The following is a 26,876-nucleotide window of genomic DNA, read 5'->3' on the forward strand; positions in this document are numbered from 1 at the left end:
TCAACCTGGAAATCAGAAGAGAGTCTGAGAGTACAGCAATGGTACATAGAAATGAATAAATGTATTCCATTGGAAAAAATAACATACAATTAAAAAAATAAAGTCACATTATTCAAACAAATTTGGGAACCGTACATGGAACACAACAGAGAGGGCCTCCCGCGGACCTCCACCTCCTAAAATGATAGTATGAGAAGACGAAATGAACTGACCCAGTGTGTAAAAGTAGATGACACAATTTTCTTGTCTATTTTCATTGTGTGATGATATTGTTTAATGGGTTTATTTTATTGTATATGTTGAATGTTTAATGGGTTGGGAGGGGGTGGGAAGGAGGGAGGGGAGGGGGGAAAAAAGGGGAGAAAATTACACTGTATATTCAAGAGGGAAATACTTGTGTGTATTTTGGTTAATATAGGTCATAGTGTGAAAAATAAAAAAAATATAAAAAAGGTAGTGGTGACCAAGATTTTTGAATATTGCAGTTTTTCCAATGAAAGTACTTCCACAGCAATATTGGAAGATTAACCCATGCTCATTGGCTTTGATACAGGCACAATACAAACTTTGTGAATTTGTTCATTTGCACAATTGCAAATGCATGAGTAACATATCCCTCCAGAGCATCCTAAATTGTAGCTGAATTTTTAAAAAAAATCTACAGCAATGGTACAACATGGACACAGGCCAATATTGTCTAATAGTGCCTTGGAGCCCTTGGTATAAGAGGTAGTGGGGATCAGAGATGTGGTCTTCTGCAAGACCCAAGAAATCCTCGAGATCAGCCATTCCCAACCTTCATTTGGCTGTGGCCTCCTTAGGAATCTGCTCAAAGTTCATGGGCCCACTTCCTTGTGAAGCAGTTGTTTTGTTGGTTTCTTCCATACTTCTCTGCTACCAACTACATAAAAATGTTATGATTTCAGTCCATGCCCCCCCTTAAATATGCTGGGAACCATATGGCCCCTGTTGAGAATGGCTGCTCTAGATGGTCTCCCCAAAAGCAACAGAAAGGAACAACTGTGATGTAGAGCATCAGCAACAAGTTGCAATGCCACAAAAAAATTAAATGACTTCAAAACATCAAGGTCAGTGAATCCATCCTCAAATGCAATATCCCACCAACTGATTAATGAACCATCATTCACCCACCAAAAATCTGTATCATCTAGCACTTTAAAATTCATCACAGCCACATTCAGCAGTTTTGCAAGCCTCACACCCACATTTCACACACTCCCACAACAGACACATCTTCCACACACATTGCACAATATCGATGGCACACACTGCTTTCAGAGAGGTCAAGGTGGAACATAATCAGAAGCAACAATAAGCGAGGGATAGAAATGGGTTCATATTTTGCTTGTTCAGAAGACATTGATCTCCATCATTACAGAAATTAGTTGTGATCCAATTTCCAAAAACAAGGCCAAAACAACAGAAGTTGAAGCAAGTCTGCATGCATCCCACCTCCCCCTCAACCACAAACTCCCAATTTACAAGATGCAGATGGTGCAAGCAAACAGCTCTTAGTACTTATAATATTCCCCATCTTCCACTTACTTTGTGGTTTTCTGTTTTTAGCTAGTAAACTGGTCAAATGGTGGCAGAAGACCATGAAGAGTGAATAAACAGACATGTGATTTAACATTCACACCCACCAGACTCTGATAATAAATGTAATTTAAAGGTCAACTTAACAATGAGATCTGTAATTTGTGAGGCACAAATAGCCTGCAACTGGGAAAGGGATAGGACATCAGGCTGCTTCCCAGAGAAATTAGGTTGCATACTAGTTCAGCTCCAGAAATCCAAGGTGAGGATTGAAATGATGCAGATGCTTCGAAGCAGTTGTCTACATAATTCACTAAATACTTTGTATATTTCTATCTCACCAGAAAGTCTACTGGCAATTTCCAAGATCAAGTAATCAATCAATTATTCCTTGAAATTGCCTTTTTTAATAAGTGTTTGAGCTCATTCTTTACAGGATGGAATTGATAACCAACTCCATAAGCATATCTGGATACCCCCATCCCCAAACCCACCCCAGATAGTTGCTGATGGCTGATAATAATAGCTCCCATTTCAGTACAACATCTGATCTCTGCAATTAAAACTCAAGAGTTCTGCTATGCCTACTCATGGAGATGCATTCCTACAGGATGGTTCTATCAAGTTTTTAAATCCATTTTTTTGTGCAAGTCTACGTGTAATAGGCTTTTATGCTGCATATTATTGTAGGTCTTGTGAAAGTCCAAATGTATCCTTGCTGACCACAACATCAAAAATCCTTGATTCAAATTTGTCAAATGTGATTTTCCTGTCCGTCAATTCCACCCATCCTATTATTTTTCCTGCTGTTTTCCACAAAATGTTTATCCTTTTTATTTTATCAAATACTCTTTGTATCTGGTTAACCACAGATGAACCACTTTTCTTCAATACATTTGTTGTAATACACAAATACACTGGTAATGCAGTGTGCACAGGAAGCAAAATGTAACCAACTTTTCAAGCCTAATTCCTTTATCAAGATTAAGGAAAAATAAGTATGAATACTCTTTTATTCTTGATGAGTTCTGGCCTGAAATGTGGATTGCCTTTTACTGAGTTGCAACACATTTCTGTATTGCACCCAACCACAACATCTGTAGATTTTCTTGTTTAACTTTATTTGTAGTGAACTGTATAAATTATTTAAATATTAGTCATGCTGATTTACATTCAAAGCTTTTAATATTCTTACAATTTACCAATGCCAACTTAGTCCTCATAAATTTTCAGTTTGCTTTGTAACATTGAATGAAGAGACTCCAAATATGAGAGGAAGAGATATAAACCTAGACCAGTGGTCAGTGGTTCTCAACCTTTTTCTTTTCACATACCACTTTAAATATTCCCTATGCCATAGGTACTCTGTGCTTAAGATTGCTTAAGGTGGTATGTGGGTGGAAAGAAAATGTTTGAGAACCATTGTTTTAATCGTGCCTAATTGACTCGTTATGTGCAGTTTCATAACTCCAAAGGAAATGGGCCAATGACAATTTTTCTCAAGCAAAATATTTCAGTAACAATTGGGTCTAGAGCAGTGATTCTCAACCTTCCCTTCCCATTCACATACCACCTTAAGCAATCCCTTACTAATCACAGAGCCCTTATGGCATAGGGAGTACTTAACGTGGTATGTGAGAGGAAAGAAAAAGGTTGAGACCGAGACTTTTGATCCTCTTTATCCTGAAAACATATACAAGGGCATGATCATGTGGAGAGCAGTGAATACTGAAATAGGATAATTTTGTAGTTTTATGACTTAATTGATAATATTTATCATTGTTTGAAAAATTGTGTGCTCCATATCTAGGTTTGTTCATTTTATCCAGGCTATCGCTGTCTTGCCACTGTGATGTTCCTTAACTAAAGGAAAGTCACCCACAGGGCTGCATCAGATTCGATTGAATATAACAGGAAGGCAGTAGAATGGGTAATTTAGAAGGATGGGATGAAATTGCAGCAAATTTGTTATTCAAGCTAATTGTTTTTTACCTGACAAGACATGATCCAGCTATATGGTTTGTGTTCAGGATAGCTCTGGGATGAACTAAACAGTCAAAGCTTCAGAATCACAAGTGGTACTCATAGGTGAATACCAATAAGGCATTTTTACACAGCTGCTGAGAAGCAGAAAATTTCTGCAATTTTTCTGCTCCAATACCAGTGTAAAAATGTCCTGAGAATTTATTTGCTAAATTCTATCCTGTAATTTTTCCACCAAGATCATGATGAAATTTTACAGGGTGGCTGCAGCATAAATTGACCGCAAGCACTCCGTAAGAAACTGTGACATTCATCCTCCGGCAAATTCCGCAACACAGGAAGGCAGTGTAAAAGTGCTTAGAAAAAGTGCTGTGTAAACGGTCACTCCAGAGGTAAATATGGAATGTTTTTTTAAAAACAATTTTTCCTTTATTTCTGTGTAAAAATCATATATCATTCTTGATTCTCATAGTAACTCCATGTTATCCACTAGATGGCCCAGAATCTGAATGCAAAATATTTGTGCTTTCCAATTGCCAGATGGTAATATGCATGCTTTATCCAAGGTAGGAGGATCCGTACACTGAAAAGTACAGCTTGAAGGTGGTGTTGAGTCAGACAATATGGCTGCTCATGGGCATGTCAGTCACTGTCTTTTCCTCAAAGACTATCTCTTGGGTGTTCAATTTCCTGTCTATTCCGGTACAGAGATTTCAGTGGTCCCTCCAACCACTGAGGAATGCAGACACGCCCACATGTCATGTGTTCTTTTAGCCGCGAAAGATTCTCATGTTTAAACATCTGGCCAGATGTCACTCATGGTGGATTTTGGTCTCAAGAAATCTTTTTGATAGGTTTTCACTATTGCAAATGTGGCAAATTCTATTTTAGGAGCAGCTTTCTTGTCACATTTTTCTTCGTTGGTGGATTTGGGGAAAATAAAAATCGCTGCAATGTCCCTCCAATGTCATCAGCCACCTGACGAGCCTTCAACTTTCCTCTTGCCCTTTCTGAGCCTTGCTTACTGATAAGTGTTTCCCTCACTTAGTGACCCCATCGTATTGTCACACAGACATTAAACATACAGTAGCCCACCATATAGAGACTCAGGGTCCTCCAGTGGAAATACCAGCTCAGAGAGAGCCCTCCAAACTGTTATATAGTGGGACAGTTCCAAACAGTTGCATTCTTGCATGGCTTGGAGGCTGGGGAGGCCGTTGCCATAGCATACTTACCTTCATCAGAAGCTGTGCCAGCCACCACCGATGACATAAGCAACACAACACGCAGGAGTAAAAGAGTGCATGCACAGGTGTGTTAAGCATCTGTATATGAGTGATAAATCTTAGATGCAGGAGGAGGAGAGTGAGAGTGTCAGGATCACCCGTATGGCAGTGAGCCAATGAGAAGGTCAAAGGAGTTTAGCTGGGTGGTATTTGGGAGCTGAAGAATGCAATGTTTTGTCTATGGAATAATAAAAGAAAGTCAACTTCATTGCATGCTGAAAGAAATGAGTGAGTGTATTCTTTATTTGTTTGTAAGCTTTGGTAATTCAGTGCTGTTACAACAGAGCAGGATTCGAACCCTGGTCCCAATCACTGGTGCTGTAACAGCATTGCGCTAACCACGACATTCCCAGTGTCTAAGATAGTGGTTCTCAACCTTTTTCTTTCCACTCACATACCACCTTAAGTAATCCCTATGCCATCGGTGGTCTGTGATTAGTAAGAGATTGCTTAAGATGGTATATAGGTGGGAAGGAAAGGTTGAGAATCACAGCTCTAGACCTAATTGTTACGGAAATATTTTGCTTGAGGAAAATTGTCATTGGCCCATTTCCTTTGGAGTTTTGAATCCATATACATAACGAGTCAACTAGGCACAATTAAAATAGTGGTTTTCAAACCTTTTCTTTCCACCTACATACCACCTTAAGCAATCCCTTACTAATCACAGTGCAGAGCACCTATGGCATAGGGCATACTTAAAATGGTATGTGAGTGAAAAGAAAAAGGTTGAGAACCACTGGTCTAAGATCTCACAAGTAATCAAATAAATTAGTAATTAATTTGCTTTTTTTCTTCAACTGGTGTTTATGGAGGAAGCAATGTTACCCACAATCCAAGCAAAACCCTCTATTTGCTTTTGAGATTTTTAACATCCATTTGACTTTGTTAAAAAGGTAGGATCTCAACATCACATTGAAGGATGACACCTATGAACAGACAGCAATCTGCATGGCATTGGAATATTAGAGTAATCTGTAGTTCCCTATAGCACAAAAAGTGTGTCAACCACTCATGCTTGCTCCAACTTTTGAAAAAAATATCAACAGTCTCATTCTCCTGACATTTCACCATAGCTTTGCAAATATTGCTGTTTTGAGTACATATCGAATTAATTTTGAAAGGCACTGTTGAACATGCTTAATCCACCTTTCAGATGATACATTCCATGTTATCATAGCTCATTGCATTAAAAATATTCTGATTTACTCTCTGGTTCTTTGGCCAATTATCCAAAAGTCATATTCTCCAATTGTCAAACCATCACCACTAGCAAAAGGTTCCCTTGATCATAATAATTTTGAATATTATGATAAATCTTCCCATAAAAGTTTCTTTGCTCTGAAGAAAATGACCTTAATTTATTTCTCACATGATTGAAGCATTTCATTCCCAGATCATTCTGATACATCTCTTTTGCATTATATCAAAATCTTTATACTGTTATACTGCAACCTACTCAGACGTGTGTATGTTTCAGTATCTTGACGACATTTTATTAATAAATTTAAAACAGCTGTAATGTCAATATATCTCGGGATTGGCCAAGCCACTAGAAACAAAATTAAGGAAAGGCATGACTACTAGATTTCAAGTTGGAAAATTAAAAAGAATGAAATTTTTCAAGATTCTGTGACTTGTAGTCAATGGAAATTTGAGCCAAAAAGGAGTGACGAAACACCAACAAGATACAGTCTGGGAGCAGATAATCCCACAGAAAAACAACTTGACACTGGACACTGAAAAGACTGGAGATTTGCTGGTATGAGAGGTGGAAAAATGTCAAACAGTAAAGTGGAGAATGCTCTTGAGGTTGGATCACATTGCATGCTAGAGCTGACTCCAAAAAGCACACTGCTGAAGTAGGCTATCTCATATAATGTCAATTATTCTAATACAAGACCTTGTAATGAGCATATTTTATTGATGAAAAAAATTCTAAGGGAAACAAACTTCTGTGCCTCACACGTCATTTCTTCAAAACTGCAATTTTACTTTCAAAAAGTTTACTCTGAAGTAGACGAGATTACAAAACTCAAATCTAAGTATAATCTTGGAGAAAATAAAAGGATGTTATTTGATGCATTACTTGATGTTCCAACAAACTGGTAAAATGAATCAATAAAAGACAATATCACTCTGAGGAGAACATATTACCATCTTTTTCAAGGCCGAATCTTGGTCAGTTATTTATTTTTAAATCAACAATTAGATTTTTTGTTTAAACAGGCTTTTGAGTAGGAAGCATCATCTGCATAAAACTTGATTTTTTATGGTTACAGTTTGCTCCCAAAGGTGCTGGGTGTTGTGGACTTTGCTAGATACTATTATATGTTTCCCTCTAATACCACTGTCACTTGAACAATTCCGCACACTTTCAGCAACAGGAGTGCAAATTATGACTGACCTGTTTTCAGCTTCTGATAATGATGATCAAACAGGTATGTGCGGATGAGAATAAATGTACCTGAAATTATTGTCCAATGGTTGAGAGTCTGTCTGGGGATAGAATGTGTCCAACAGATCAGAGTATTTATAAATGCTCACAAGCATGGTATAGACTTGACAATCTTGGTGAAACACACACACTCACACCAATGTTTCAGCATACCTCTCTGCCTTTTTATCCTTCAGAACCTCTTGATTAGGCACACAACCATCCAGACTGGATTTCTGCAATTTAAAAAAAATGAAATGTGCTTATACTATTTTATAAGGCCATAATAACACATTTTTGTTATTTCAAATTTCCAACTCTCTCTCTCTGCTTCTTCTCATTCATCCATTTCCTTCTCTGTAAGCATTTCTTTTAGCTTGAGTGTTGCAATCTTTCATTCTACTCTTCTCTAAACCATCAAATAGGAGAAGCTATATCCATTTTGAGGTTGCACCTGAGAGCACCATGCCACACATCAAGATACTGGGACAAAGAACATGGTACTGGGGGAAATATTCAATATAATAATTGTACAGAGAGATCTCCCCAAATTATTTGTGAACGTGTGGTTAAAGTGAACATGTGAATAAAAAGGCCACAATACTTCAACATTTTAGTGCAGAAAGCAGCAAAATTATTCATTAGTGAACTGGAAAAAGTAGAGAGAAATTCTGAAGCACAGACTGCTTCTATCCATCAAAAAGAAAGGCGGCACTGGAGCCCATGAAAGTTCTCATGTTCTCAAGAAAGCAATGAGTTTGTCGAAATGAAACTTAAAACACACTAAGGGAGATTATACAAATTTACAGCTCACCCTCAAGCAAGTCATCCCATTTGAATACATGTAGCTTAACCTTGAAAACTTGCCCTTTAAATTTCTTTGGGAGAATGGGATTAAAAAGAGTTTACAGTTACTTCTGATATGTAGCACAAAGATAATATTAACACATTTGACAAAGATAGAAATATTTTAGTAAGTATGAATTCATTAGCACGATTCTGGGAACTAGCTTCTCACAAACACCTTCAAAATAAGTTATACTCCTCCCAAACATGATGATACAAAATGATTATTTATCTAATCAGCCACACATCACCTACATTGCAACCCACAGGTACCAACAAAAAGTTATTTATCATATAAAGCATCCGTATAATTATTAATCAACATCTCCCGTTCTAACAGTTTTAATCACTTAAATGTTTGCTTTCACAAGCATGTGGTCTATGTCATCTACCTTTAAATCTTGCATTTGGTATTCATTAGATAAAAATTACAGATGATTCCATCATTATTATTGGAGTGAATGAAAAATTATATATATATATATATAACAGCTCTGCAACTAGATCTTTGACTTTCTGTCCAACAGAACGCAATTAATGAAGATGGGCAACATCTCCACAATCACTATCAATAATGACAGTCCTGAAGGATGTGTATGCAGTCCACTACAACAATTGCACAGCTAAATACCATTCCAACTCCACCTTAAAATTTGCTGACAATACCACAGTATTGGGCTAAGTATCAAATAACAATCAGATGGAATACAGCAAAGAGATTGAAAGTCCAGTGGTAAATTGCCAAGATAATAAAATAAAGGAGATAACAAATGACTCCAGGAGAGGGTGCAGAATTAGTGGCCAAATTAATGGCACTGAAGTCAAAAGAACAGCTTCAAGTTCTTCAAGAGCTCAACAGTTTTCATCGAGAACAGGTAAGAGGCGAGGAAGAGTCGGAGTCAGAAAGGGCCACCCTATTCGAAGAACAAAAAGGATTCAGCAGGTAGGCAAAGGTAAGGGCAGATTTTTTTAATGATATATTTTGTTCATCTAGTCATAGTCAGTGGGAATGGCTGTCAAAGCAGGGAATGCTCCTCTTGCAAAAGATGAGTCGTCAGGGTAGCCAGCAGCATCCCTGATGACTTAATCTGTGAGGTGCATACAGCTGCAGCTTCTGACAAGTTGAGTTGAAGATGGATGAATTCAGATCATTTGGGATGTAGAGGGGGTGATAGACAGGAGTTACATGGACACTATCACACCTATGAGGCAGGAGGAGGGTAGATGGGTCACAGTCAGGAGAGGGTAATGGAACAGGCAGGCAGTACAGGGCACCCCTGTGGCCATCCCCCTCAATAAAAGTATAGCATTTTGGAAAATGTTGGGGGGAAATGACCTACCTGGGACAAGCAATGAAGATCAGGTCTTTGGCACAGAGTCTGGTCCTGTGCCGGAGAAGGAAGGGAGGAGAAGGTGACCTGTAATGATAGGGAATTCCATAGGAGGGCAGATAAGAGGTTCTGTGAAAGTGAGCCAGTATCCCAGATGGTATGCTGCCTCCCTGGTGCCAAGATCCAAGATATCTCAGATTGAGGTTATGGCATTCTCAGGAAGGAGGATGAGCAACCAGATGTATTGATCCATGTAGGGTCCAATGATGTGGGTAGGAAGAATGAGGAGGTCCTGCAAGGAGAGTTCAGGGAGTTAGTCACTAGGTTGAAGGAAAGGACCTCCAGGGTAGTGATCTCAGGATTGCTACCTGCACCATGAGGTAGTGGGGTTAGAAATAGGAGGATAGTGTAGCATAACATGTGGCTATAGACATGGTGTAGGAGGAAGGGCTTCAGGTTTCTGGATCATTGCAGGGAAGGTGGAACCTGTTCCAACAGGACAGTTTGCATCTGAAGTGGAAGGAGGCTTGTATCATTGTGTGAAAGTTTGATAATGCTGCTCTGCTGGGTTTAAACTAGATTTGCAGGGGGATGGGAACCAGAACAGATAGGAGGGTAAAGGAGGGAATAAATGATGTGGAAATTGCATGCACGGTTAGTAGTCAATGGGATGAATGTGGTGGAAGTGCTCTCAGGTGCATCTATTTCAATGCAAGGAGCATTGTAGGAAATGGAGACAAATTTAGAGCATGGAATGACACATGGAATTATGGCATTGTGGGCATTAGTGAAACTTGGTTGAAGGCGGTGTTACAAGTCCAGTGGACCCCAAAACCCAGCAGCAATAGATATGCACCACAACAAAGGGTTACTTAAACAAAAGATGCTTTTAATTATCTTTGAACATGAAAACAGAATCAAACTTTAACTTATCTCTATTGACTCACTTAACCTACTTAATCCCCTTCTAATTCATGTGTGTAATGTGTGTCTAAGTTCCGCAAAGTTCTTTGGTTCACAATAGACAATAGTCAATAGGAGCTGGAGTAGGCCCTTCGGCCCGTCGAGCCAGCACTACCATTTTACAGATCATGGCTGATCACTACCATCAGTACCCCTTTCCAGCCTTATCACAGTCCAATCTCACTGGTTGCAGGCAATTCTTGTACTATGCACAGAAGTTAACATTAATAAAGTTCACCAGGCTTTGGTGCCTAACAGGTAAATGGTTACCACTCAGAAGGATTCTTGTTGGTTTGCAAAGACAGAGAGTTTTTCTTGTTTCAGGTCACCACAGAGTTTCTTTCTGTTCCTCCTATTCCAAGGGAAAAACAAGACAGCCAGTCCTCTCCTTTGACCAGGCAGTCTTCCAAAACTTGCCAGCTCATCCCTCTGGAACAAGCTTCTATCTGTTCTGGCATTCTGGTTCCCCTCCCCCTGCAAATCTAGTTTAAACCCAGCGGAGCAGCATTATCAAACTTTCCTGCAATGATACAAGTCTCCTTCCAGTTCAGATACAAACTGTCCTGTTGGAACAGGTTCCACCTTCCCTGCAATGATACAGAAACCTGCGCATCTCCTCTCTCTCACTCTCTCCTCTCTGAGAGCAAAGCCTCCTTTTTTTCCTGCTCTCTGCCTGCAAGCATCACACGACGCTCCAGACAGCAAGTTCTGTTTTCCAGACAAAGCTGCCCTGCAGATTGTTACATTTGTTGCCTCTTGCAAAAGCTCCTGCAAAAATTGTGTTTTAAAGTGTTTGTGTGTGACCTGCTCTAACAAACCTTTCCTAATTTATCTCCCAAACACTTCTATATACTCTGTCAGAGGATAGGACTGGCAATTCAATGTTCCAGGCTTCTGTTGGTTTAGAATCGATAGAATGGGTGGGAAAGAAGAGATGAAAGGGGGAGGAGTGTCATTGCTCATCAGGGAAAATATCACAGCTGTGCTCAGGCAGGACAGACCAGAGGGCTTGTCTACTGAAGCAAAATGGATGGAGATGAGGAACGGGAAAGGTATAACCACACTCTTAAGGTTGTATTATAGATCACCCAATAGTCAGCGAGAATTGGAGGAGCAAATCTGTAGTGAGTTAGCAGACAGCTGCAAGAAACATATGATTGTGATCGTAGGGGATTTTAAATTTACATATATTAACTGGGAGACCCATACTGTAAAAGGGCTGGATGGCTTGGAGTTTGTCAAATATATTCAGAAAAGTTTTCTAAATCAATATATAGAGATTGCAGTACTGGATCTCCTATTAGGGAATGAGACAGGACAGGTGACAGAAGTATGAGTAGTGGAACATTTTGGGGTTCAGTGATTATAACACCATTAGGTTCAAGTTAATAAGGGAAAAGCATAGGTCTGGGCCTCTGTTTAAGATTCTAAATTGGAGAAAGGCCAATTTTGATGAAATAAGAAAAGATCTTGAATGCGCAGATTGGGATAAATTGTTTTTGGGTAAGGATGTGCGAAGTAAGTGGAGGACCTTCATCAGTGTAATTTGAAGAGTACAGAGTTTGTATGTTCCTATCAGGATCAAAGGCAAAGTTAGAAGGTATATGGAACCTTAGTTTTCAAGGGATATTGGGGATCTGGTTCAGAAGAAGTGGGATAATTACAAGATGGAGAAAATGAGGTACTGGAGGTGTACAAAATATTTTTAAAAACTCAAGAAAGAAATCAGGAAGGCTATAAAAAGCTATGAGGTTGCTTTGGCAGACAATGTCAAGGAAAATCCTAAGGGTTTCTACAGGTATGTCAAAAGCAAAAGGATAGTTAAGGGCAAAATTGGTTCCCTTGAAGATCAAAGTGGTCAGCTTTGTATGGAGTCCAAAGAGATAGGAGAGGTTGCTATTTTCTTTGTATTTTTTAAAATCACTCATGAAAAGGCCATAGAATCTTGGGGAGTAAAGAAAACAAGCAGCGATGTCATGGAACATATACAGATTAAAGAGGAAGAAGTGCTTGCTGTTTTAAAGCATATAAGGGTAAATTAATCCCCAGGGCCTTTCAAGATATTCCCTCGGACTTTGAGGGAGGTTAGTGTAGAAATTGCAGGGGCTCTGGCAGAAATATTTAAAGTGTCCTAAGCCATGGATTGGAGGGTAGCTCATGTTGTTCCGTGGTTTTAAAAATGCTCCAAAAGTAACCATGGAAATTATAGGCCTGACGTCAGTAGTAGGTAAATTATTGGAAGGTGTTCTAAGAGATCGGATAGTGACTTATTTGGATAGCTATGGACTGATCAGGGATAGACAACATGGCTTTGTGTGTGATAGGTCATGATTAACCAATCAGTTTTTTGAGGCAGTTACCAGGAAAGATGACAAAGGAAAGGCTGTGGATGTTGTTTACGTGGACTTTAGTAAGGCCTTTAACAAGATCCCACATGAGAGATTAATCAGGAAGGTTCAGACACCACTATTTATGGTGAAATAGTGAACCGGATTTGATGATGGCTAGATGGGAGAAGCCAGAGAGTAGTTGTGGATGATTGCTTCTCATATTGGAGGCCTGTGACTAGTGGATCAATGCTGGGACTATGAAAAAACACACAAATGCTGGAGAAACTCATGTGGTCAAACAGTGCCTTTATGTAGCAAAGGTGAAGATACATCACCAATGTTTCGGGCTTGAGCCCTTCATCAAGGTGTGGAGGAACTTGAGAGATGTCTAAACAAAAGGGGGAAAGGGGTGGTGAGGGGGGAGGATCACAGGAAGGGGGTGATGAGTCTAGGCTAGGTGGAGAGAGAAATGAGGTAGGAACTGGAATGACTAGTTAAAGGGGGTGCGGGGGGAATGGCAAGCTGATTAGTGGAATGCAGTGAACTTAATGTTCATGCCCCAGGGTTGGAGAGTGCCCAGACAAAAAAAATCAGCTGATGTTCCTCCAATCTGCAGGTAGTTAGGGTGGAGTTGTGTGAAAGGTCATGGACAGTCATGTGAGCTTGACAGTGTGACTCAGAATTGAAATGGTTGGCTACGGGGAGGCCGCTTTTGTTGCGGAAGGAGAGGAGGTGCTGGGCGAAGCGATTTCTTAATCTGTGATTGATCTCTCTGATGTAGAGAAGGCCACAGAGGGTGCACCGGATGCAGTAAATTAGTTTTTTGGGAGGTACAGGAGAAGTGTTACTTCACCTGAAAGGTCTGTTTGGGACCTGGGGGGGGGGGGGGGGGGGGGCAGATGAGCAGGGAATGGAGGAAATGCGGGTGAGGGCCGAGTTAATAGTAGTGGAGAGGAAGCCATGTTTGTGGAAGAAGGCAGACATTTCAGAGGCTCTGGACTGGAAGACCTCATCTTGAGAGCAGTTGAGGCAGAGACTGAGAAGTTGAGAGAAGGGGATGGAGTCTTGACAGGGGACAGGGTGTGAGGACGTGTAGTCCAGGTAGTTGTGGGAGTTAGAGGGTTTGTAATGAATGTCAGTGGAGAGTCTGTCTCCTGAGATGGAGACAGACAGAACCAGAAAAGGGAGAGAGTTATCAGAGATGGACCAGGTGAGTTTGAGGTCAGGGTGGAAATTGGCTGCAAAATTGATGAAATTCACGAGTTCATCGCGGATGATAAGGCTGCCCTGATGTAGTTGTTGATGTACTGGAATAAGAGTTTGGGGTGGGGGGGGGATGGTCTTTGCCTGTGTAGGCTTGTAGCATGTTTTGCTCCACAAAAACCACAAACAGGCAGGCGTAGCTGGGACTCATACAGATACCAATGGCTACTCCTTTAATCTGGAGGTAGTGGGATGAGCTGAAGGAAAAATTGTTAAGGGTGAGGATAAGTTCTGCGAGGCAGAGAAGGGTGGTGGTGGAAGGTTACTGTTCAGGTCTGAGGTCTAGGAAAAAGCGAAGTGCTCAATTTTAACATTTAAGAGGAATTTGGACAGGGACTATTGTTGTTTGCCATCTATATCAATGATCTGACTGATAAGGAAGTAAATTGGATCAGCAAGTTTGCAGATGACACAAAGATAAGAGGTGATGTGGACAGCGAAGGTTTTCAAAGCTTGCAGAGGGATCTGGACCAGCTGGAAAAATAGGGTGAAAAATGGCAGATAGAATTTAATGCAGATAAATGTGAAGTGTTGCATTTTGGAAGGACAAACCAAGAAAGGACATACACAGTGAGGAGTGTGGTCGAACAGAGGGATCTGAGAATACAGATACTCAATTTCCTGAAAGTGCCACCACAGGTGAATAGTGTTGTGAAGAGTTTTTGGCATATTGGCCTTCATAAATCACAGTATTGAGTTGGGATGTTATGTTAAAGTGGTACAGACATTGGTGAGGCCAAATTTTGAGTATTGCATGCAGTTTTGGACTTCTAACGACAGGAAATACAGGAAAGATATCAATGAGATAGAAAGAGCGCAGAGAAGATTTACTAGAATGTTGCCCAGACTTCAGGAACTGAGTTACAAGGGAAAATTAATTAAGTTAGGACTATTCCCTAGAGCTTAGAAGAATGAGGGGAGATTTGATAGAGTTATTTAAAATTAAGGGGATAGACAGTGTAAATATAGATAGGCTTTTTCCACTGATGGGAGGTGAGATACAAACCAGAGGACATGGGTTAAGAATGAAAAGCAACAGGTTTAGGGGGAGCACGAGGGGGAACCTCTTCACACAGGGAGAAGTGGTGGTGGTTTGGAATGGGATTACCGCTGTAGTGATGAATGCAGGCTCAATTTTAACATTTTAGAGGAATTTGGATAGGTACATGGTGGGAGAGGTATGGAGGGCTATGGACTCGGTGCAGTTCAGTGGGACTAAACAAAAAGAAAATAACTAGAAGAGACAAAGGGGTCTGTTTCTGTGCTTCAGTGTTTTATGGTTCTTGGGACTAGATATTTCCAATCACCTAATCTAAGATGAGCACGGTCAAGAAAAACAAAGAAAGTTTGCCATTCCACCTTTGTCCTTCAGCAACTTCCACAGGTGCAACATCGAAAACATTCTTGATGGATACATTACAGCATGGTATGTGAACTATTATACTCATGATCGGAATAAGCTATAGAAGATAGTGAATGCAGCTAAGAACAATGCAAACCCCACCCCTCTCAGGACTGCATCTACATCTCCCCCTGCCAAAGGAAAGACTGGAAACATACTGAAAGACCAATCAACCCCAGACATACTCTTCTCTCTTCTATCAGGGAGAATGCTGAAGACTGCAAAACCACACACCAGACTCAAAGGCAGTTATTTCCCTTTAGCTTCCACATCCTCCTGTAATGAGGTGACCAGAACTGAAAATATTCCACGTGGTTTCACCAGAGACTTAAGAGTTTGAAACAGATTTGTGTGAATCTTTAAAGTTAAAATATTTGCTATGAAATATATATTTCTTAATAAAGTTAGAGTTAAAAATATTTTTGTGAGAATAAGGACATTTAAACAAAATCTAATTTGGTTGTTAAACAGGAATTGTAAAATTTCAGCCACATAATGATACCACGGACACATCCAAAACACAATTAAAAAGGAAATAAAGTTAAAGTATAAAGAGATTTATCCCAGGGATGAGAGGGTTAATATACGAGGTACGTTTGATGGCAGTGGGCCTGTATTCACTGGAGTTTAGAAGGATGAGAGGATATAATCATTGAAATACATTGAATATTAAAAGGCCTGGATAGAATGGATATGAAGAAGATGTTTCCAATTGTGTGAGAGCCTAGAACTAGAGGGCACAACCTTAGAATAAAACAGAAATGAGGAACCATTTGAGCTAGAAGTTAGCAAATCAATGGAATTTAATGCTACAGACCGCTGTTGAAGCCAAGTCATCAGGAATAATTAAAACATAGGTTGATAGGTTCTTGATTAGTAAGGGTGTCAAGATTTAGGGAGGGTTGGACAAAGTAGTCTATATTGATTCCTGGGGGTGAGGTTGATGGGACTATCTAAGGCAGGGGTCTCAAACTCAATATACCCAGGGGCCACTGGAGGTAGAGTTTGGGTGAGGCTGGGCCGCATCAGGTTTTCCACAAGAAAAGCTCTTACAAAAACATTCCAATGTTATCAAATGACTTGATTTTTATTTTATTTTTTAAAACACAAAATAAGATGAAAAAATAAATAAATTAACAATTCATAAGAAGAGAAAAAAAATCAATTAGTAATAAATAAATAAAATGAAAATAATAATACAGCAGATATAGAAGACTGAAGAAACCACATAGTTGCTGACTGGAGAAATGTAATTATTATTATTCAGATTCAAATGTCTGTATCAACAGTTCTTTAACCTTTAACTTTCTGAACATGAATGGAACATTGAACATAAACTGTTATGAACATGTCTTCTTCTGCCTACTTCTTACTGCTAGAGACCTGGCAGCGCTTCCTCTCGCATAGCCGAGCCACATTTGGCTTAAGGGAGGAGGCAGTTGAGACCCTCAGTAGGGCTTGAAGATGCTCGTCAGTAAGTCTGGACCTGTACTTGGACTTATTGAAGTTCACGCGCTTTGGCGCCTGAAGCGGGACCGGCCGCGGAAATTGCGCATGTGCCGCGTGCGTATAATGACAAATAGAAAATGCACACAAGTATGCTTATATTCGCAATAAGCCCAGCCGATGTCCCGCCCCCGAGAGCAATATACCCCACCGTGATTGGTAGGTTCTTTCAGCTCCGCACACAACACTGAAAAGTGCCAATCATATCAAACTCGCGGGCCGCACTAACATTAAACTTTCATATCAAGGCGGGGCCACAAACTATCGTCCCGAGGGTCACAGTTGGCCCGCGGGTCGCAAGCTTGAGACCCCTGATCTAAGGGGTTGATAAATGTCTAGGCTATAGAGAAATCTTTGTTAATATTTATTTATTTATTTTACATGCTTTGAGGGCGGGGGGTGGGGTGGGGTGTCAATAAGAGATCGAGGATTCCCTGAAGAGGTCGATGGTTTAAAAAGTTTGCCAACCCCTGCTTTAGGGGAAGAAGTGAGAATGGGGTTGAGAGAGAAAAATAAATTAGCCATGATCAAATGACAGAAAAGAATCAATGATTTAATGTGGCTCCTATATTTTATGGTCTTAATCTCAAAATCCAGCAATGATTCTTTTCTTTCTGTACTCTTTAAAAAAAACTTTTTATCCCCCTCATAATTCTGTAGCTTTTAACTGCACTATAAAATAAATCCCTCAGTAATTCCTTCAACTTTTCAAATTTTGACTTCAGTTCAATGTCATTGATCTGGTGCATCTCCATGCAGACACATTTTTTGCAGATGTGACAATATGATGCAGCCACGTCGTTCCAAGATGGAAACACTATTACTGTGATAGGTTGCAATGCATAAAACTGCTGGAGAAACTCAGCAGGTTACACACATCTATGGGAAGTAAAAGCTTATTAGCATTTCAGGCCAGAGCCATGGTTGATTCCTGACCAAAGCCTCAGCACCTTGGTTACCTTTTACTTCCTACGGATGTTACATGACCCAAGTTTTTCCAGCACTTTGTATTGCACTCGACACCAGCATCTGCAGATTTTCTTGTTTAGCTCTACTGTAATAACCACCAGCAACCTTCATTATTTCTCATCACCAGAGCATAAAGAGATTCAGCCAAAGAAATGTAATCACATATTTTTGCATTTTAAAGAATCAGCATTAATCCCTCTCACTGCTAGAATTACATCTTCTGCAAATTTAATGAAGATTTAAAACTATAATGCAGAGTACAAAAGGGTTCCTATTAAAGAAAAAAAAATCACACTGTGGTTTTGAATTATAAAGTGACAGCACATTCAATGATTGAGTATGAGAGAACAAAATTTCTTCTAAACCGGATCCAGAGTTGCATCAATTTACACAAAATAGCCATTTCAAACATTTCACTGCAAAACAAGGGTAATTTATAATTAAAACATTTTTCGCAGTTTTAATTTACACTCCAGTGGGTGAGATTATGCGTGAACACATCGAATGAAAGTAAGAATGACTATAAAAACCATCTTTTCTGAGATACTGTACGGGGAAAAAAAGTATTTATTCAGCAGTTTAAAAACACAAGAAATTATGGATAAGTTATGGATCAAGTAGCTAACCCTGTTTTTTTTCCTCTCTCTGCAGATATGACCAACCCATATTTCCAGCATGTTGCTTTGGGAAACTTAGGTTTCTTTCAAGATTAATGGTATTCAAATAGTTAAAAGATTAATATTGTATTGTACTTATTATTGGCATTGGAAACCATCACAAACAGGACCCTAATGAAGAGCAATCTTTATTTCATATAAAGCATTAGTTCACCATCTAGTGGAAAAATGGACAAATAGCATTCATATTGGCATTGAACTAAATTTTCAATTTTTAGGCAACTCAGCCCATATGACATGTCCCTTCTTCCAATACAGCCCGGCTCTTTATCCCACTCCTCCCAACAATTTTGTCCCAAATCAATTTCATACCCACCCTCTCTGTCCTCCCCCCACTTTTTCCCTCCCCTCGCTCTACTCACCCCCATACTCTGTCCACTCTTGTAATCTGTCTGCCCCTCCATCCTCCCTGTCCATCCCCCCTCCTACCTACTCCCGCCTTGTCTGCCCACCTCTTCCACTCCAACCCTTCCTGCTCCCCGTTCTCCTCCCTCTGACTCTCTCCTCACTATCCTCCTCTCCCCTCCCTCTCCTCCTCACTCCCCTTCCCCTCTCCAACCCCCCTCGCCAGTCCTCCCCATCTCCCTCGCCCTGCAAGCCCCCTCCCCAACCTCCTCCCCCTCCCTCGCCAGATAGACAGGAGTTATGAGGATGCAATTACACCACAGAGGCAGGTGAAAGGTAGTTGGGCAAGAGTCAAGAGAGGGAAATGGGACAGGCTGACAGTGCCAGGTACTCCAAAGCCCATTCCCCCCAGCAACAAGTATAATCTTTTGGATACTGCTGGGGGAGTGACATATCTTAGCCAGGCAGAAGCAGCCTGACCATCAGCAACGTGGTCGGCTTTGAGCCTCAGAAGGGAAGGATGAAGTCAGATAAAGTGGTAGCCATAGGGGATTTGATAGAGGAACAGACAGGAGATTCTGCATCTTCAAAAGAGACTCTCAGAACAATGCACGGGTCCAGAATATTCTTAAGATGGAGGGTTATCAGCAGAGGTAACAGTATACATCGGTGCCAATAACATAAGCAGGAGTAGGGTAGACGTCCTGTAGGTGAAAAGCAGGACCTCCAAGGTGGTAATCATGGATTACTCCCAGTACCACGAGCAAGGATGATCAGAACAGGAAGAAAATGCAGACGAATGTGTGGCTGAAGAGCTGGTGAAGGAGTAAGAGTTCAAGGTTCTTGGATCACTAGAAAATTTCTGGAGAAGGGTTGACCTGTACAAGTGGGATGGGTTGCACCTGAAATCATGCTGTCGTGGGAGGGGGGTGAGGGGAGCTAAACTCAATTCACAGAAAGGTGAGAGACAAAGTGAAGAAGCAGAGATTGGTGTACAAGTAGGGACAGCTGGTAGGGAGTTTGTGTGAAAGGTCAGCGAGCCAAGTAAAAATTGCACACATGATGATAAGTTGCAATGTAATAGGGACAGAAAGTCAAATGAAACAAATACAGGGCTAAAGGTTTTGTATTTAAATGCAAACAACACAAGAAATAAAGTGGTTGACCTTGCAGTACAGCTACACATTGTCAGGTATGATGTTGTAGCCATCATGGAAACTTGGCTGTTCTTGGGAACTGAACGTCCATGGATACACAGTATATCGTAAGGATAGGCAGTTAGGCAGAGGCAGTGGTGTGGCTCTGTTGGTAAGGAACCATAATAAATCATCAGAAAGAGGTGACATGGGATGAAAAGAGAGAGAATCATTGTAGGTTGAGTTGAAAAATGGCAAGGGTGAAAAGGCACTGTTGACGGTTATATACAGACCTCCAAACAGCAGCTGGGATGTGAACATTAATCTAAACAGCAATTAGGAAAGGCGTGTCAGAAGGACAACGTTATGGGGGATTTTAACACGCAAGTAGATTGGGAAAACCAGGCTTGGACTGAATCTCAAGGGAAATATTTTGTCGAAATGTCTAATGTACCAGAGGTGATTAGAGAGCTTAGAGTAAAGGAACCATTGGGGGCAATAATCACGATATGATGGAATTCAGTTCAAGATTGAACAAGGAAAAACTAAAGCAAGATGTGTCTGTATTTCAGTGGTGTTAAGGGAATTGCAGGAGTATGAGAGAGGAACTGGTGAAAGTAAATTGGAAAGGGGCACTAGTAGGGAAGACGGCAGAGCAGAAATGGATGGAGATTTTAAAAGGAAAATACATACCAAAGAAAAAAGGAAATATTGGATTGGAAAAAAGTCACAACTGGCTGACTAGGGAAGTCAAAGCCAATGTGAAAGCAAAAGAAGGGGCATACAAGTTAGTGGGAAGATAGATGATTGGGCAATTATTAAAAACTTAAGAGGACAACTAAAGACTCATAAGGATGGAAAATATGAAGTATGAAAGCATCCTAGCAAATAATATCAAAGAGGATATACAAAAAGCTTCTTCAAGTATATAAAGAGTAACATACAGGTGAGAATAGATATGAGCCCAAGAAAATGACACCGGAAAAATATAATAGGAAACAACAAGGAGTTAGAGAGGAACTAAATGAGTCTTTGGCATCAGTCTTCACTGTGGAAGATACTAGCAGCAATTGTCCCTCTAATTTATGGTCGTCAGTGTACACAAAAATCCTACATTGTACAATTCTTTTTCCCGTGACAAAAGTACATGTGCACTGAATGCTTGTACAAATGTAAACTTGAAATTATTTCAAGACGAATTTGGTACAGCCCCATCTCTAATAAAACTGTATTGGCAAGTTTAAATATAAAACAAGTATGATTCCATTGAACAAAGTAACATATTTAGTTAAGAATATACTTTGAACTATTTTGTTCAATTTGTTGTTCCATTTAGTAAAATATCAATATTTCTTATTTTTATGTGATGCAATGCCTAAGTAAATTAATAATAACACCCATCAATTCACAAATTATTATTATTAATTACTGGAAATGGTTAAATCAAAACTCATTCAATTACAAAGCAAGTTGGCAAACTATCCAGATGCTCAATGTGAAAATCTTCACACAGAGCACAGTTTATGTAGGTTTAGAAAATATTTGACATAAAACAACAACAGAATAACATACATATTTAAGTCACTCAGTTATTTTTTTTTTCTCTCTCCTGTCTTTGGTACTTCCCCATTCTTTGTAAACTCTATCTCTAAACTAATAGAACTTCCATCCAATTGATAGCTTTTGATTCTCATTAGCATGTCTAAATGACATTAATCTAAATGGTTTCTCAGCTTGTTTTTGAGTTGATTCATTAGGCCAAAACCTCACTCACAGTCCACACTAAATGCAAGAAAGGTTCCCCCAATGTCCATCAACTTTGCAAGGTTGCAAAATTGTTCATTTTGAAGTACAAATGCCACCATTTGAGCAAAGTTTGAAATCAGTTCTTTTGCACTTCCCACCCTTTGCTTCTTTTGAATTCAACAAAGTGAATCAATATTGTTTCCAATAAAAACTCAGTAACCTATCTACGGAATTTGAAACAGATCTTCATAAATTTTATGATATGTACATGTCAGCCAAACATGGCTGAGCTGTGGTGCAGCTGCATAAACGGAACAGGAAAGGTGAGGTGACATAAATTAATGATGTACAAATGTGGTATTGGAAAAACAGACTAAAGAGTTAACAGAAACTGTTAGGTAAGAGATTATTTCCAATATGTGTAATTATTAATTATAGCATTATTTTAGGTAACTAACCTTTTGTGCAATTTTGCAACCTTGGAAAGTTGATGGACATTGGGGGAACCTTTCTTGCAACTAGTGTGGACTGTGAATGAGGTTTTAGCCTAATGAATCAACTCAAAAACAAGCTGAGAAACCATTTGGAATAATGTCATTTAGACATGAATTTCCTTTGTGTGCATGTCACAAAATGTGTGCACACCCAAGAGGGAACAGTGGCTAACAGCCTAACAGATGTCAAAGGGTATTAGTGAAGGGAAGTGAGTGTAGTTACTATTTCAAGGGAGAAGGTGCACAGAAAGCTGAATAGTCATAGGGAGGATAAGTCTCCTGGACTAGATGGATTGCATCTTCAGATCCTGAAAGAAGTAGCAATAGAGATTGTGGAATTGGTAGTGATCTTAAAGGAATTAATAGATTTTGGCATGGTCCTACAGGACTGGAAAATTGCAAATGTCACCCCACTATTCAAGAAGGGAGAGAGGCTGCTTTATAATAATTTTTAAAATTTGGCAAACATAATATTCTCTGATCAAATTTCCCAAAGTTAGTTTTTCCAAAGCTATCCTTGGCATTTTATCACACCAAAGAAATTTTCTTACACTTCTATTTAAGTTTTGAAAAAACTTCATTGATATAGGAATGGGAAATTACTGAAATAAATATTGCAACCTCGGAAAAGTATTCATCTTTATATAATTTACCCTTCCTATTAAATTTATTGGTAAATCTTTCCATCTCTTTAAATCTTCATTATTTTTTTGTAATGGTAGGTAATTCAATTTAAATAAATTATTTAAATTTCTAATATTAATTCCTAAATATTTAATTGCTTCCTTTTCCACTTAAACTTTTTGCATCACCTGTATCATTTCACTCTTTCCTACATTAAAATTTATAGCCTGATATTAAATCATACTCTGCCAATCATGCATTTATTTTCTTCAATGATATTTCTGGTTCTGAAAGATATACTATAACATCACCTGCAAACAAGCTGATTTTATGTTCTCTATCTTCTATCATAAAGCCTTTAATCATCATCTTTTCTTATCACTTCTGCCAACAGTTCTATAGCCAATGCAAATAAAAATGGTGATAATGGGCATCCTTGTCTAGATGACCTTTCTAACGGAAAAGGTTTAGATATTTGTCTATTCGTGACCACCTGAGCTTTTGATGATTGTACAAAGCTCTTGACCAATGTATAAAATCATTTGGAATTCAAAAACCATTCAATACTTTAAATAAAAAGTCCCATTCTAGTCTATCAAACGCGTTTTCCACATCTAAAGCCACTGTTACTGCTGCTATCTTTTCTTTCTGGGCTACATTTAATAGATAAAGTTAACTATATAGTCCACAGATCTTCCAGGTTTAATAAAGCCAGTCTGATCCATATTTATTAATTTAGGTAAATATTTAGTTAATCTGTTAGCTAATAATTTGGATACAATTTTCTAATCTGTATTTAATAATGATATCGGTCTATAAGAGGATAGTAATAAAGGATCTTTCCCTTTCTTTGGAATAACTGTTATAAAAGATTCTGGTCGGTCATTAGAGTCTCTAATTTGATCCAAAGGTCCCATAAAAACAGGAATTAACAACTCCTTAAATTCTTTATAAAACTCTGGAGAGAAATCATCCTCTCCCGGAGCTTTATTATTTGGCAAAGACTATCATATACTTTAGCATCCGTAAAAGAATTTAAAATTTATAATGAAACAGCTCAATTAAGATTTCCATCCTCCTGTTATCAAATTGGGGAGAAGACAGCGTGAGTGCATATTGAAATGAATAACACATGAGAAACTAATTCAGAACATTTTTTTATATAAATAGAACAAGGAACTTTTGTAAGGAGTACCAATTTTAAAACATTTATTCAGGATATGGAATGGAATTCATATAGAAAGAGGAATTAAGAACTACCAAATAGCTAAGATGATGTTAAAGCAGAATCCACTATCAAAGAAAAGATTATTTAAAGTAAAAAGAATATCTAGCACAATTACAGGATAAAGAGAATAAAAGATTCTTTCTTAAGTTCTTTTTTCTTGATTTTTGAACAAATGAAAGAGAAATACCATATAACATTATTTTTTCATATTATTGTCTTAAATCATATTTAACAAAGAAATTAAGCACAAATTTTAGATTTCTGGAACAGAGCCTATTTGAATATTTAATAATTTATACTTTTATTGAGAAATTTATGACTTTTATTTATATATTATACACACACACACACACACACACACACACACACAATTAAAAGACAATGAAGAAAAAAGGAACTATTTAAGTTAAAAAAAAATGGGAAAAGATTTAAATATACAAATTCATGATGAGGTCTGGTCAAGATTGATTTGGAAACGATATATGGATTTCATCAGTGAAAGTCCATCCACATTGTCCATAACACCAGCTCCTTCCAATTAATATGTACAGGATAGGATAATATGTTAGGAATAAATTCAGGTGTCTTTTTCTTTTTTCTCTTTTCTTTATCTTTTGGGGATGGAGGAATATAAAAAAATTTATATATCATTTTTATTACATTGTATTGTTATATAATGAAGAATTATATGTATGTATTGATGCAGATGAAAAATAAAATTTTCTAAAAAGAGGGAGGGAGGCAGCAGAAAGGAAATAAATGGCCGGTTAGCTGTCTGTGGTTGGTTTGGAAAATGATGGAGTCAATTGTAAAGAATGAGATCACAAAGTACTTAGAGGCATATGGCACATGAGAGAAAGGCTTAAGCCACCATGGTTCTTTAAGTGAAAGTCTTACTCGACAAACCTATTAAAGTTATTTGAGGAGTGACAAGCAGGCTGGATAAGGCAGGTACAGTACATGTTGGATTTGGATTTGGATTTGGATTTTCAGAAGGCATTTGACAAGGTGTTGTACATGAGGCTACTCAGCAAGATAAGAGACCATGGTATAAAAGGAAACATACTAGGTGGAGCATTGGCTGATTAGCAAGAAGCAGAATTGGAATACAAAGATCATATTCTAATTGGCTGCCAGATGATAGTGGTGTTCCACAGGGGTCAGTATTGGGGCTGCTTCTTTTCATTTTGTATATTAATGATTTAGATTTATGGAATTAATGGCTTTGTGGCCAAGTTTGCAGATGATATGTAGGAAGGTGGAGAAAACACTGAGGCTCCAAAAGGATTTAGACAGATTAGGAGAATAGGACAGGGAAGTGGCAACTGAAATATATCAGAAAGTATACAGTTATACATTTTGGTAGAAAACATAAATGGGCAGACTATTTTCTAAATGAGGAGAAAATGTAAAATACCCCCAGATGCAAAGGGACTTGTGAGTCCTCGTGCAGGATAGCCAGAAGGTAAACTTGAATGATGAGACAATGGTTGCTTTTAATTATCTTTGAACACGAAAACAGAATCAAACTTTAACTTATCTCTATTGACTCACTTAACCCCCTCCTAATGGCAAGTGTGTGTAATGTGTGTATGTTCAGCAAAGTTCTTTGGTTCACAGTCCAATCTCACTGATTGTAGACAATTCCTGTACTGTGCACAGAAGTTAACATTAATAAAGTTCACCAGGCTTTGTTGCTTAGCAGGTAAATGGTTACCATTCAGAAGGGTTCTTGTTGGTTTTCAGAGAGAGATTTTCTTGATCCAGGACATCCACAACTGATTCCTTTTTAATCAGCCACTCCGGTGTCTTGCTGACGAAACTTGCCACCTTCAGGGTTCTCCAGATGATAACCTCTTTCTTTCAGGTCACCACAGAATTCCTTTCTGTTCATCCTATTCCAAAGGAAACACCAGACAGCCAGTCCTCTCCTTTGACCAGGCCGTCTTCGAAAGCTTGCCAGCTGGTCCCTCTGGGATTGATGTCTGCGTCTCCCTCCCCCCTCTTTCTCTCTCTCTCCCTCTCACTCCCTCTCACTCCCTCTCACTCCCTCTCACTCCCTCTCACTCTGAGAGCAAAGCCTGTTTTTTTTCCTGCTCTCTGGCCGCAAAGATCACATGACCTTCCAGAAAGTAAGTTCGGTTTTCTAGTCAAAGCTGCCACTGCCTGTTGTTACGTTTGTTGCCTTTTGCAAATAACAGTCCATTATGAGTCTGAGCACTCTTGCAAAAGGTCCTGCAAAAATTCTGTGTTTTAAAGAGTTTGTGTGTGACCTACTCTAAAAAAAACCTTTCCCAATTTATCTCCCAAAGACCTCTATATACTCTGTCTTAATGCGCTGACATTGGAGAGGGTTCAGAGGAGGTTCACAAGGATCACTCAGAGTCTGTAAGGGTTATCAAATGAGAAGCATTTGACTGCTTTTGGCCTGCACATGTTAGAATTTAGAATGAGGGGGGATCTCATTGAAACATTTCAAATGTTGAAAGGCATAGACAGAGTAGATGTAGAATGGTTGTTTCCCATGGTGGGAAAGTCTTGGACAAGAGAGCATAACTTCAGGATTGAAGGGCATCCGCTTAGAACTGAGATGCATAGGATTTTCTTTACCCAGAGGGTGGTAAATGTTGTGGATGCCAGGTCATTGGATGTATTTTTAAGATAACAATTGATTAATTCTTGATTAGCCAGGGCATCAATAGTTATCAGAAGAAGGCCAGGCAGTGGGGCAGAGAAGAAAAAGGATCAGCTCA

At 39.0% G+C, this 26,876-nt stretch overlaps 1 protein-coding gene across 3 annotated transcripts in view; it reads right to left on the bottom strand.

Moving 5' to 3' along the window:
- The window catches only part of azi2 (5-azacytidine induced 2), a 98,982-nt gene that overhangs the window by 38,507 nt on the left and 33,599 nt on the right, over positions 1–26,876 (bottom strand). For all 3 annotated transcript variants that reach the window (XM_069914032.1, XM_069914031.1, XM_069914034.1), the window contains exon 6: positions 7,438–7,499. In XM_069914032.1, coding sequence (XP_069770133.1) covers positions 7,438–7,499 — 62 coding nt within the window. The remainder of the gene's footprint in view (positions 1–7,437; positions 7,500–26,876) is intronic.

Source organism: Narcine bancroftii, chromosome 1, assembly GCF_036971445.1.
Source record: "Narcine bancroftii isolate sNarBan1 chromosome 1, sNarBan1.hap1, whole genome shotgun sequence".
Taxonomy (NCBI): domain Eukaryota; kingdom Metazoa; phylum Chordata; class Chondrichthyes; order Torpediniformes; family Narcinidae; genus Narcine; species Narcine bancroftii.